Source organism: Periplaneta americana, chromosome 9 (genome assembly GCF_040183065.1).
Source record: "Periplaneta americana isolate PAMFEO1 chromosome 9, P.americana_PAMFEO1_priV1, whole genome shotgun sequence".
Classification (NCBI taxonomy): domain Eukaryota; kingdom Metazoa; phylum Arthropoda; class Insecta; order Blattodea; family Blattidae; genus Periplaneta; species Periplaneta americana.
This window is the reverse complement of record NC_091125.1, coordinates 12,180,461-12,195,918: the sequence shown is the minus strand read 5'-3', so window position 1 is coordinate 12,195,918 and position 15,458 is coordinate 12,180,461. Positions and strand designations below refer to the sequence as shown.

Genomic DNA, 15,458 nt, shown 5'->3' with positions numbered 1-15,458 from the left:
TTATGTTTTATGTCATTCTTGCCTATTTTCTATGATCTTCAATTCTGGGTAGATAGTCAAGTACACTACATTTACAATGGACCGATTTCTCTTTAAAGGATGGCTTTTAATGGCTTGTCTATGCTTTATTGAAGTATTGAAATGTTTCCTTTTTTAATTTCATTGAAGTATGCCAATTAGTATTTAAGCAATACTCTATGCTTACAATATCTTCCTAGGTGTGAAAAGAAGTTGGCTGTTTATTTTGAAATCATAATGTTTCCAAGAAAAATTTGAAATACTGTTGTGCAGTTGTATTCCAGCACCTGGCACAATGGATGAAGAGTATCTCCCAATTCTTACAAATTTATTTCACTATTCAAAATTACTCCTAAAAATATAGACTAATATGCAACTGTGACACAGTATGAAGTCCCACTTCTTAGGTTCTACTTCACTTACCTATGTATCTTGAAAATATTATTTAAACTAGCCATACCCATGTGCTTCATTGTACTTCTTAGAATTAAATATTGACAAATCTAAATACAGTTTTGTAATTACTTAGTGAATAATAGCAAGTCGTTTGTTCCTGAATCATTTTGAAAGTTGTATTTAAAACTATGAATTTAACTGTTATTAGCATGCAATACTCCTGGAGTTGTACAGTCAACTCTATTTTTAAGATTTATACTCTCCCGGTCGGGCATGTTACATGGTTGAGGTTTTTTTTGGGGGTTTTCCCTCAACCCAATAAGAGTAAATCCTGGTAACTATCGGAGCTGAAACCCGGACACATGTCATCGGCATTATTACCTTCATCTCATTCTGACGCTAAATAACCTAAGACATTGATACAGCATCGTAAAATAACCTACAAAAAAAAAAAAAAAGTAAAAAAAAATTTATACTATATTAGACCTAACAGACAATTGGTCAGCATATGAAATGAAATATACTTGTAAGAACTGAAGGCTTACTTTCAGCTGGAAGAAGATTTCCAATTAAATAATAAGCCTATGCTTGAACTTCAAATGATAGCGTAGATTATTGACTTTATGCATTCTTTTGCACCAAACGATGCCACTTGAAATAAGATGTACTGTCTTACATTATATTATTTTAAAAATCTGTTGATAACAGATGTATGCCGATAAGTAAGTTTTTAATTTGTTGTGGGGGCTCTTAAATCTCAGGAGGAACAACTTTTACAACAGCACAACATAATCTGCTAGGCTCATTACCCAATTTCTTTTGCATTGCATTTATTGCAGACTTCATTCATTTTCTCTATTTTAACACACTTCAATTGAGCATAGTTAAAATTTGGATTATAAAATAATGGAATGCTAAGCTAACGTACTATTACTGCATACTAAATCAATACACTCTCGTTTTTTGTTAATTCTCTGAGATGAAAATGAATGTGGTACATAAATATTATTTTAGGAAATACAGGAAACAAATATACAGTTGTCTGTGCATAAGAATCTATTTTAATCTTACCTGTCCTCGATTCACTCAGAAGTTACTGTAATAACATTATAGCATTATGTCTATCTAGAGAAACTACACTTTCCAATGGTGAAATAATAATTATACAAATTGGTTAATTAGCTTCTGAGATTACTTCATACAAACACAGAAATATTCTCTGTATGTTAATATTGATAAACATATTTTATATATTCTCATCTTGCAATTATATTCGTACAAAACAGTGTTAAATGAATAGCTTCCTTTTGTTGTTGTCCAAGGCCCCTTATACACGAAGTCATTGTTTTCATTTCATTACAGCCCATCAGGTGGTGATAATAAAAAAACATTGTTATTTTAAAACTCATTTATCTCATTAAATACCAGAACAATCAAAATTTTGCATAAAATAAAACTTATTGGAAATCACTTTCAAAGAAACTTTTGTTATGTAACATTTTTCATGAAAATCAGTAAGGGAGATATTTCGATTTAATTCAGACCCCTCTTACAACCCTCCTTTTAAGTAACGTATTTTTAATGCCATATAGCCTAAAACCAAGTCAGAACGAACTTAATTTATATTCCAATTTTCATTTAAATCAGTTAAGCCATTATCGTGTGGGAAAAGGTAACAAACATCCAGACAGGCAGACAGGCAGGCAGGCAGGCAGACAGACAGATAGACAGACAGACAGACATACATACATACAAACAAAAATTTCAAAAATGCGATTTTTGGTTTTAGGATGATTAATTATACATGTTGACGCCAAACATTTTTGGAAAAGTGGAAATTACCAGAAAAATTTCTGTTACAGATTTATTATTAGTATAGATTTGATTTACAGTTTCTTGGTTTGTAGTTTTCAATAATTACGAATATAAAAGAGAAATATTTACTTAGTATTATGTCACTCCTATAATAATATAAATTTTGCTTCATGCTTCTTATATGGAGATCAGATTTACGTCAATGGTAACTGTAGTTCGCAATTTGTATTCATTTTCATTCACAAAGTCCGATGACACTCATCTGGATTTTTGCATGAGAGCTCCAAATAGTAGGATTTCTTTCATTCATCTTCGCACAAAGACAGTGCAGATCCAAACTTAAAAATGTCAAGTTCTTTCTCGTATTTATAGTCAACGAAAATTTCATACCAGTGCTCTTATCAATATCCTACACTATAGCAGTGTGTGTGCTACGAACATAAAATTTAATATATTTTGAGTTTCCACTATTATTTATTTATTTATTTAACCTGGCAGAGATAAGGCCATCAGCCCTTCTCTTCCCCTCTACCAGGGGATTACAACTACAATATTAAGAATACAATTACAATTAACAATTACAATTAATATTAAATTTACAAATACAATAAAAATCAAAGTACTAAAAGATTAATTGACTAATAAAAGCTAGACAGTTTATTGCAAAAGTTAAGAAGAGAGAAATTTTTTTTTTATTAACTAAGTAAAAATTAAACCTACTCTACACAGTAAGAAAATGCTTAATAAGTTTGCTTTTGAACGCTACTAAATTCCGACAGTGTCTGATGTCACTGGGTAGCATATTCCACAAGCGCAAGAGCGAGATTGTGTATGATGATGAATACGATGATGTCTTATGTGTTGGTATGGCTAGTATGCGGCTATTTTGCGTGCATGTGAAGAGATTATGATATGATGACAGGTAACTGAAATGGGAGGCAAGGTAGGTAGGTGTAGAGGTATGAAGGACTTGGAAAAGGAGAACAAGAGAATGAAAATTTCTACATTCATTAAGCCATAGCCAGTTTAGAGTTTGGAAGGATGGGGTAATGTGGTCAGCGCGACGGACATCGCAGACGAAGCGAACACAAGAATTATGAACACATGAATTTTATTAAGTACAGTATAACTTCAATAATCATATTTATTTCTTTATGGTTTGTAAAGGGCTCTGGTAGTAAAGAGTGAGAATATGTTGATACAAAATCGCACTGCTCTACAGATGGTTGATCTGTGTAATGTTACTCACCAATGTATTAGTACAAGATGCAATTGTTACATTGTTTCTAGTTCCACTTCTTAACTTCTACTTCACTTGTGTCTGCGTCTCAGGAATTTTGAGATCAAATATATGGTGTTCCATTCAAACCGCCCACATTTTAATTAATCATTGCTAACAAAGTACACCAAATTATGGAATGTGAGTGGTACTAAAAGAAAGAGAAACTCGAGAAATTTTATTTCTTAAATTTGAAGTTGATTGTTCACTCACTATATTACGAGGCAATCGCATAAAATAAAATTGCAACTCCACAGCAACTCGCACAATGTGTATTATAGTATGCATAGACAAAATTAATCATTACCGTGCACAGAAATTACCGGAGAGAATATGGAGCAGATGCACCTGGTGGAAAACCTTTAAGGCATGGTGTGAGAAGTTTCTGATGACTGGAAGTGTTAAAAAACAATCTGGAGGTTCTCGTCGACGTGTTTCAGAAAAGAAGGTGGAAGAAATTCGAGCAAGATATCAGTGAAACCCACGTAAATCAATTCGCTAAGCATCCTGGCAGTTCAACAGTTTTCCATCAGATGCATCTTCTCTGGTAATTTCTTTGCACTGTAATGACTGATTTTGTCTCTGCATACCAGAATATAGATTGTGTGCGCTGCTACGGAATCGCTATTTTGCATTATACAATTATGATTCAACAGTGAGTGAATAATCAACTTCAAATTCATTAAATAAGAATTATTTGAGTTTCTCTAGCTTTTAGTACCACTCACATTCCATAATTTGGTGTATCTCGTTAGCAATGATTAAAACTTCGGAGTTTTGAAAGGAACACTGTGTATTTGCCAACACCATTGGAGATGAGTCAATGACTTTGCTGTCAAAACAAGTTAAGGCATTCAAAGTAAAATCAAAATCATTAATAGTGATAGCTTTCTTCATATTTCCTTTGAAGATCTATTGGATCTGACTTCTACTGTTTCACATTCTCTCCATCACAAGTCTGTAGGACACTTCTTGGCTTTTATTTCACTTTTATCTGGTCTTGGAAATAATTTTATTCGTAACTTGTTGTGGATGATGTTGAAAACTGACCCATGGCTAATACGGACCTCGTCAACAATAGCTTCAATAGTTAAGCACCTATTGGAAAGAATCACGCTTCCATTTGTGCCACAATTCCCTGTTCCTTAGTGAGAAATGGTCGTCTACTTCATCATCGAGTGTTGAATGGCCACACTGAAAATGTCTTTCTGCCAAACAACTATAATATGCTGGTACACTTTCCTGACTCACAGTGGTCCTCTGGTCATAGACTTCCCTTGCAAATGCAGGCCTCATATCATAACATGTGCCTTCACATTTCCAACTGATGTCACCATGTTGCTCATGCCTGCCAGTGCTCCCTTTGTTCATTTAGCATTTAGGTGTTTCAGATCACCCGTATCAGCCTTTTTTCTCGAAAACTATGTGATACTGGTTGTTCATAAAAAAATTTTGATAACCAATACCTATGTAAAGAATCGATTGGTGGTAGTACCATTTCCCCTAACAAACCGGAAATAGTGCTATCTGTGGTCAACTTCGAAATTTTAAATGAGAACATGGGTCATTGAAGGTGTCATTGAAAACTACTTTTAAAAAGAAACAACTTTTACTGAAACTTTTTTTTCCAACTTTTATTCTTTTCTCACAAAGCAACAAAAATACCGTCTTCTCAGAAATGTTGTATGTTGATTATGTACATACACTCTTCATAGTAAATGTTCAAAATGTACGTCACCCTGTGCTAAACAATGTTCTGATCACCTCCTAACATCCGTGATTGCACTTCAGCACAGCTGAGAGACCCACAGGCTTCTCTAATTCTGTGTTTCATGTTTGCTCTAATTGTTGGACGCACCTGGTAGAACATATATTTAATTCTCTCCCTCAAGAAGAAGTCATTTGGAGCGAAGTCAGGAGATCAGGCTGGCCAAGCTACTGATCCTCCTCGTCCAATTCATCATAAGGGAAATAACTGGTTAATAATTCGTCGAGCCCTACATGAAAAGTGAGCCACACAGCCATTTTGCTGAAGCCACATCATTAACCGAAGTGCAAGGGGAACATCATGAAGCAAATGGTGCATAATATTTCAGAGGAAGCATGCGTTCTACCATTCAAGCTTGCCTCAAAAAAGTATGGTCCTATGACTTGGTGTTTGAGGAGGCCACACCATGTACTGAGGCTCCACACGTGCTGGTAACCCACGTCACGTTACCAGTGTGGATTAACCAGAGACCAGTAATGGGCATTATAGAGATGAAAGTTGCCTCATCAGGCTACAGAATTCTGAGCTCGAAATCACAGTCTGTGTTTAGAAACTAGTTGCAGAAATCAACACGAGTCTGGAAGTCATGTCCCCTGAGTTTCTGATGTAGATGAATATGGTATGAATGAAATTTATTGTCTTTCAGAATTCCAAACACTGTATTATGGTGCAATCCTGAATCGAATGGCAAGCTTTCTTGTGGGGGAGAATTAAATACATTGTTCTACCAGGTGCGTCAAACAACTAGAGAAGACATGAAACAAAGAATCAGAGAAGCCTGTGGGTCTCTCAGCTGTGCTGAAGTGTGATCACGGATGTTAGGTGATCAGAACATTGTTTAGCACAGGGTGGCGTACATTTTGAACACTTACTATGAAAAGTGTACGTACATAAACAACATACAGCATTTCTCAGTAGATATAATTTTTGTTGCTTTGTGAGTAAACAATAAAAGTTGGAAAAAAAAAGTTTCAGTAAAAGTTGTTTTTTTTAAGTAGTTTCCAATGGTACCTTCAATGGCCCATGTTCTCATTTGAAATTTCGAAGCTGACCACAGGTAGCGCTACTTCCGGTTTGTTACGGGAAATGGTACTATCACCAATCGATTCTTTACATAGGTATTCGTTATCAAAATTTTTTTATGAACAACCAATATCATATAGTTTTCGAGAAAAAAGGCTGATATGGGTAGTCAGAAACACCTGCTACATACATACATACATACATACATACATACATACATATAGGATGAACAGTAAGTAATGTCAATAATTTTGGTGGGTGATTCCTTGAGTAAAGAACAACAAAAAAGTCAAATACTGTTTTGCTATATTCTGAATAGTTTTCCAGAAAAACGTGCATTTTAAAATACAAGAATTTTGCAACATTGTGCCCTACAATCATTAGGCAGTTGTGTTGCTCTGAACAAACCCCTCCACCTGGGTTGTTGAAGATCAATACCATCATGCCATGTACATTGCATTTAAACTCGTAAGAGAAAATCCAGACAATATATATCATTTAATTTTTGTGTTTTAACTGTGTTAGATAATGGAGAATGAACACTGCTTGTTTCAAGTTAAACAAACTCTTGTTTCAAGTTAAACAAAATCTTGTACAATTTAAAATAAACTCTACAATCTAATTTTAATTAAATGTTGAGAGAACACAGGCAATAAGACACACGCTTCTTTCGAACTAAATGAATAAGATTAAGAAATATTTCTAAACCAAATGAATATTCTAGAGATCGTGAACAATAATGATGCATATTTTACATTATAAAAACAAAAATTTAAAACATTTAAAACTGTAAAGGAAAAAATGAAAATGCAATATGCTTATTTCACATTGAAGTAGCGAACAAAATTAAAATAGTAATATTATGAAACAAGAATATAATGTTATAGTTTTTTACATGAGTAAATATGAAATGAATATAGTGAGTTTCTTATCTTTTACGAATGTAATAATTGTATAACATTATAACTGAGCTACATACACTATTTTTTTTGTATGACAGTATTATAAAAGAATATTAATAAAGAAATAACATCAGATTTGTATGATGTGTATTTGATATCACAGTCTATGAAAAAAGAGGTTGCTATGACAAATCTGATATATTAAATATTATAGCAATGGCATATTGTTTCGTAAGTTAACTTTACGATACAAGTTGTGTCTTCTTAATAGAATTCATGATGTTATAGTTGCCATGGTAATATTTTACGACACTAGTGCCTGTGTGCACTATTCTCGATTAAAATTTGACCATGGTTAAGTCGGCACTTGACCAACTTCAACACCAATTTGCGGAGTATCAATCTCGATCAAAGTTAAACAAGCGAGTTGATGATGATCAAATTTGATCACGGGTGTGGGACCGATTATCTTGAATTGAACATGGTCAAGTCGAGAAAACCAAAATGGCGGCACAATTTGACGTACTTGATGGAATTGAAGATGAAATGATGCATCTTGAACACGCAAATCACTGCAGAAATAACAGAACTGGTGTTATTGTAGAAAGAGTAAGTTTGTAAATGAATAATAAAAATATTTTTTTTTCTCAAAATAGATATATGTTTCTGCTTGAGGACAAAATATTATTTAGGCCTAACTGTCCATTCTGTTAACATAATAATAAAGTAGTTATTCTATGCCGGTAATAATATAGTAAAACTAAATGACCATTTTGTAGAATGCGAGATTATCACTTATTAGCTATAGATTTGCCATTTGAAACTAGGCCTATTAGGACCTACATGACGTTTTGGACAATTAGGCTATTTATGCTTGAATTAAGAGAAATTACACGGATACCTTCCTTTCCCTCTTACTCCAAAATTCCAACCTTGTGAACACAAAATAAATGGATAAATTTCAGAACAAGGATACTTTCCTTTCCCTCTTACTCCAAAATTCCAACCTTATGCACACAAAATAAATTGGCACTAAAAACTTCCTTTTTATATGCATGATGATGCGTATTCGACATGCACAGACAAATTGCTTTTTTTTTATTATTATTTATTTTTTAATTTTAAAATAATTGTTAGCGAGGTATCCTGAAATTTTCCCAAATAAATTATTGGCACTGAAATGTGTCTTTTCGTAAGCAAGATGATGAGCATTCGACAAACACATACAAATCTGCTCTTTTTAGTAGCCTATTTCAAGGTAATTGTCAGTGAGGTATCCGTATACTGAAATTTTCCCAATTATTATCGATATTATGAAATAACCACTGTATAAATTACGTTACAAATTATGTGGAATTATGTAAACACGTATAACTCATGTTCAATTGTGAGGTTAAATCCAACCAGGTAGCCTGCTTTTCTCTTACAGAACTTCCGTCAGTACTTTTATTCTCTAATATGGATGCAGAATTGCTGACGAGTTCTAAAAGAATTCCCACTTCGAACTGTGAGAAGTTCGGTGCTCTTTTCTTTTTTTCTTCCATGATTATTGAAACTTGTTATTTGAAAACTGTGGGGATGTTTGAAACAGTCCTACAAACAAAAACGAAGTGATAATTGACAGAGTGCGTTTGTTCACTATTTTATACACGGTAACCTAGCGCTCAGATGATTCTTCTCAAGCAAGCATACCGTCAGCTGACGGTACAGAGCAGAGTTGATCGAGGGAAAATGTCGGTGCACCGCATCTGTAACTTGATCAATGTCAAGAATTAACCATGTTTCCGTGATTGCTGATAAATGGGCTAGATGATCGAGAATGGTGCACACAGCCATAGTACGATATTGTAGCATATTAAGCACGATTTTCAGTAATGATAAAGACTGTTTATAATGCTGATGTGCAAACAGTTTTATTTTCAAACCCTTCAACTTAATTTTAATTACATATTCAGTGAACACAGCAAATAAGAAACTTTATTTTACATTATATAAATGTAATTAATGATTTTAAAAAAATCTCCTTTTGATGTACTACGAGCATTTTCTTTAGCCAGTTAGAAATAGTTACCTCCCACTTTAATTTTTAAAATAGTAATCAGTGAACTTACATACAAAAAATCAAATTTCCCGAGCCATATTTAAAAGCAATTGCATTAGTTTCCATTTCTCGTTGTCTCACCCATCCATTCCTTGCATATGCGAGCTGCATCTATCCAGGCAGCTTTACAGTGTTGTAACAGTGCAGCAGGGTTTAAAATTTCTTTGCGGAACGAAAACTCCCATTGGTTTGGATCAAATTTCTGCATATTTAAAGGACAAAACTAAAATTCTTTCAATCAGTTATTGTCATAATACACTCCTTTTTTAAACTGACTGAGTATATTCGGAATTAATTCAATAGCTTTCTCAAAATATGCTATGAAATGTTTCATATAAAATATTTTTTTTTTCTCGAAAAGAAAGCACAAACGAGCAAAACTGTATTAAACTTTTTTGTTTTAGTAACTCGAAGAATAACCTCTTGAAATTAATGACATTACTTACGGTTCATCCTATATATTTAATTAATCATTAATTTCAGGGGATTATTTGTTAGGATATTCTAAACAAAAAAGCATAATACAATAATTTGTTCGTTTTTGCTTCCTTTTTGAGATAAAAATTGTTTTACGTGAAACGTTTCACAGCATGGTTTGGAAAAGCCATTGATTGAATTCGCAATATGTCCAGTCAATTTAAGAGAGCAGTATAATATGATAATAAATGATTGAAAATATTTTAGTTTCGTCTTTTAAAAATTTTCAGAAATTTGATTTGAACAAATGTAACGTTTTGGTCTGAAAATGAATTTTAAAATGTTACATTTGTTCGAATCAAATTCCTGCACATTTAAAGGACAAAACTAATAACAATAATAATAATAATAATAATAATAATAATAATAATAATAATAATAATAATAATAATAATAATAATGAGCCTGAGTCTTCCTATGAAGGACAATGGCTCCTGCAAGATGGTAGCCCTTGTTTTCTAATGCAATGAGCTAATCGCATAAGGACTGTACTCAGTGGTAGTAGCCTATATGGTGGTCTGTATTGTGTTATGTCTATATTGTATCACTTATTCACTGTTTACACTTGGTCACTTGATTGGTTTAAATTGCTACACTTTGTTACACATTTGTTCATCAATGTTACTTGTAGAATTTTCACATGTTCTGTTTATCTCTTTTTCTGTCTTGTCCTTTTGATGTGATCTAACAATTGTGATGATTGTTAAAGTTAAAATTGAATAGATTAACTGTCCCAAGTATACATATTCCTTCACATATGGTCGTGTTACTCCATCTACTGTGATTGGAGTTTCCAATCTATTTGTCATCAGCTGTGTTTTTGTCTTATTCAATGACAGACCTACCATTTTGCTTTGTGTGTTGAACTGTAACATTGTTTGTAGTTTCCTTGGTGTTTTGGAGCAATGAATCACATTGTCAGCGAATCTCAGATTTGTTAATCTACTGCCATTTATGTTTATTCCGTACTGACTGTTCCATTGTATTTTCCGGAATATGTCTTCCATAACACAGGTAAAAAGTTTTGGAGAGATTGGGTCTCCTTGACATACTCCTCCTTCCAGTCGAAATTGCAAAGCTGTGGTCCTTATATTGTTCAGTATACGTATATATTTGTCCTCTACACCTTGTGCATAATACACTGTTCTCTTAAACTGACTGAACATATTGGGAATTAAATCAATGGCTTTTCCAAAGCATGCTATGAAATATTTCATATAAAACAATTTTTATCTCGAAAAGGAAGCAAAAACAAGCAAAATTATATTAACCTTTTCTGTTTGAAATATCATAAAGAATAATGCCCTGAAATTAATTACAATACTTACGGTTCGTCCTGTACAGATGTATAGTATATATTTGGTACTCATTGTCTAACTATATTATGCTCTCATTAGAATGATGAATTGTTGTTAGGGTTAGCAAACCGACTGTATTTCACTTCTCCGCATTTCTTATTATTTCTGCAACTAGTCAAAGCCATCTAGGATAAACAATACTGTGCTTCCCCTCTCCAGATTTAAAGTAGTCGAATAGTACACAGCATCTTTCTCACTTGTCACACTTTCCTCAATACAAGAACGAAACACTCAAGAGTCACACAATACTGATGACTGACATTACTGTGAACTATGAAAAAATTAATGCAACTAATGACAGGGGAAAAGGAAGTATACCAACGAAACTGATCCAACACCATGTTTATTCACTAAAAGTTTCATTTTGTCTCCTCAGCCTAGATTACTACTGTTAGAAGTTGATGCTTTCATTGTTCAGCTAACAAGCATTCAAGCCTGGATTACTATTGTTAGAAGCTGATGCTTTTGTTGTTCAGCTAACAGTGCATCTACCTGTTTAACTATATTTTTTTGTACAAATGAAATTTCTCATTCTTGTCCCTAACAGCAACTAAATGATGCTTTACCAACCTGCCTCCTCACATCACGTGCACGACTCAGCAACACTTGCTGCTCTAACATCTCTAACTGTTGTGCACGTTGAATTTCCAATGTAGCACCTATTGCTCCTTCCTGTGGAGCACCTGAGCGAAGTAACCAGCCAACAGACACACTGCTCAGCTTTGCTAACCACCTTGGCACCAGAAACCACCGACGCAGGTACAAAACATTGTATCGATACATGAGACCAGCCACCTGGAACAGAACACATCAGTAAATCAGTACAGTTACTATATCAATTATGTTTTCATCATCATCACTATAATTCTCTTGCTCCTAACCACTAATACTGTGAGCACTGTCACTATCACCACCACCCTAGCCACCATCATCCTCAAGTTCATCATCATCAGCATCATCATCACCACCATATCCTTGCCATTACCACCACACCATCTCACTAGTTCTTCTGTTCTCATGTACTCTATGTTTTTCATGTTACACGTGATGTGTATTGCCCATAGTATGAACTGCGTAGCAGAATAAGTACAGGTAGAATTTCCTAGAGCCAAGGAATTAATCTCTATGGTGAAGATGATTTCGTTAAGGCACTGTCAAAGTTATAGCTTTTCAGAGAAGAGCTTCCAGATGTGCCACCGCAACCAGTTCTTACCCAATGGAGTACATGGTTAAAAGCAGTAGAGTACTATAGTGAATATTTTCTTGAAGATCCAGAAAGTCGTAAAAACTCTACCCGAGGATGCTGTTTGTGCCACTTCAGCAAAACAGTTACTCGAAGATCCCTCCATCCTCCACAATGTGGCTTACATTAGGTTCCATTATACGTTTCTTGTGGCAATCATTTCGGAATTGGAAGGTTCAGGGAAATCTATCTATGAAAACATGGCTTTACTGAAGAAGTTCAAACAAAAAATCAAGTAAGTTCCAGGAGATGTGGGAGAAAAAGTGCATACAAAAATGGAAAACGTTTTACAAAAGAACAACATTCTAGTTGAACATGTGCCGAAATTAAAGTATGCCCCTGTCTTATCTGCTGATGTAAAAAATTCTTTTTCTGCTTATAAACTGATTTTCACTGAGAAGCACCCAATTTTTTCTCTAGAACACTAAGAGAAGGTTTTAGTAATTTATTCCAAAGCCAACTATGGTTTGAACAGCTGAAACAATTAGTACCAGTACCTTTGACGCAAGTTTAATCTTTTATATAAATACAGTTTGGACACTCATGTACTATTTCCTATAGTTTATAACTCTATGTTTCTTTGCCTTTGTGAATAAATTTGATAATTTATTAACATTGTACTAATTTTTTTTAAATCCTGTACTTTTAGAGCCGACCTTTAGGGAGGCCAAGACATAGATGGGAGGATAATATTAAAATGAATTTGAGACGGGTGAGATATGACAGAGAGTGGATTAATCTTGCTCAGGACAGGGAACAATGTTGGGCTTACGTGAGGGCAGCAATGAACTTCCGGGTTCCTTAAAAGCCATTTGCAAGTAAGTACTTTTAGTCTACTCTATGTTTCATAAAATCTAAATGAGGTACTGAAAGAGCTTATTTTAGGCACCTAAAACATATTTTTAGGACTAAAAATCCGTGGTCTAGTGATAGGATTAGATGAAGAGATAGATTAATGGCAGAGTTTGGTGAATGGCTATATTAGTGATAAGTGCTTTGCGCAAAAATGACATAAGTGAATGTTAAGTCCATTATCCCTTTGATTTTCGTGTTTCAAATTAGTCGATTTCAACGATATTGCATGGATCACATCACATTTATCCTTCATTTTACTGTGATAATGTGTTATGATATATCCGAATTAATATGCATTTTGTTTTAGTGCATTAAAAATCCATTATGCCCATAAAGCTTGCAGTTGACGAATGCAATGAATTCTTAAAGCTATAATCACGAAATTTACTAGCAACATTTCAATTCTCTTTAGTTTGACATGACACGGTACGGCCTGGTGACTAGTGACGAGCATAGTTGGTGTTGCTGTACTGTCAGAATTATCCACTTGTTCTTAATAATGTTTTTATTAGTAAGAACGCAACTAATTAATTTTATCAGGAATCTACAACTCGTGGAATTAAAGAAGCACACAATTTTCTTTGTTTCTATATTTAGCCAATTCAAGGATAAAATGACGTGAAGAGAACTCTCATTTCTATACAAAATCAGTAGATAGAAAAACAAACAACAGTTGCCAGCATATGCATGATATGCATCAGTTGATAATGTTTACTTTAGAATATATTTTTAAAGCTATACTACAGAATGTCCATAAAATCTCACATCATAAGGAAATCAGAGAAAATCATGTGTTTGTTTGGTTCAGCTTGATGATGCTGTTAGCAGAATGTGTTGAGATTGTGTTACTCTTTGGACATGAGGGATGTTCACAGAGATAGGTGGCTGAGGAATTCAACACAAAACATCCCAATAAAAATGTGCAACAAAGCACAGTGTGCCACATTGTGGACAAGTTTAAAACAACTGGGTCGGTTGCTGATATGCAATGAATCGGATGTCCTTAAATACAAATAAACAAACACATGATGTAATATTTTCTCTGATTTCCCTATGATACAGAACTTTATGGACACCCTGTATTTGTAGTACATATCAATGTTATCAACTTATCAGATCCAAAGTGTCTGGAGTGCTTTATAACATAATCGACTTAATTCAATGAAGCAGTGAATACTTACAATGCCACACAAGCCTGAGATAGCTGTTGCTACTGATGTGGAACACACCTGAAGTCCTAGCAGGTACGTTAATGTTTTTCCTGTTACAGGGATGCCTAGAATGTGTGTTTGGGCTACACGAGGAACATCAAAGAAGAAACTAACAAATAAGGGGAAGATCAAGCCATACCTGTAACAAAAAATTAAGTGTCCAATACTTTCATATCTTATATACAAACTTCGAAATGTGAAGTGTTACTTTTTCTAATAGAAATGTGTTTAAACAATCAAGTGTAAAATTCAGAACAAAGGTCTGGATGCATCAACCTTAACTCTGACAGACAGTATCAACCACTTCAATGTCATCAAAGGACATGTTACAAACTGATTACATCTCTGATACTCAAGCAAAGGTCTTGAATCTCCTGATTTTGTGAACTGCCAAGGGTCACTCATAATACTCGCTGATACAGAATGGCTGAGTGAGGGAAGATCAGAAAAAACATTATTCGTGTTCATTTCCCTCACCCAAGACAGCGTTGTTGTGTTTCATTATCCCTTCCATTTCCCTCCTTTTTTCCAAGCAATCTAGTCGAGAACCCATCTTGCTTGGGTCTTGCCTTATATCAGTAATGTCGTAATAAAAAGTGACTGATGAACCATTTAGTCTTTATGTTGGAATTCAAATTTTAAATTATAATAGCCATGTCATTACTCTCAGTTGACCTTTTGTAACTACGACACTTGTATGCATGCATAAGCATGTCTATATATTGTTGTTATAATTATTTGCTTATGTGTTCATTTGATGTCTACTATTTGCTAATGTGTGTACTACACTTATTGCTCACTTTATATTTCTTGTTTAATTCAATTTGTAATGACTTATAATACACTGCAGATATAAAATTGTTTGTGTAAACTATCTTGTCTTAGTTACAGAAAACAACACACATTATTGTTTCTTGGCATACGTAGACTTCTAAGTTTTCTATACACTTTTGCTGCTTACAGAATATGACCTCAATCCACATCCTGATATGGTTACAAATAGAACCCGAAT

At 34.0% G+C, this 15,458-nt stretch overlaps 1 protein-coding gene across 2 annotated transcripts in view; it reads right to left on the bottom strand.

Moving 5' to 3' along the window:
* LOC138705782 (ubiquitin-associated domain-containing protein 2-like) overlaps positions 1-15,458 on the bottom strand; it is a 76,461-nt gene that overhangs the window by 14,664 nt on the left and 46,339 nt on the right. For both annotated transcript variants that reach the window (XM_069834418.1, XM_069834419.1), the window contains 2 exons: positions 14,417-14,585; positions 11,708-11,932 (listed from right to left, as the gene is read on the bottom strand). In XM_069834418.1, the coding sequence (XP_069690519.1) occupies positions 11,708-11,932; positions 14,417-14,585 (394 nt within the window). The remainder of the gene's footprint in view (positions 1-11,707; positions 11,933-14,416; positions 14,586-15,458) is intronic.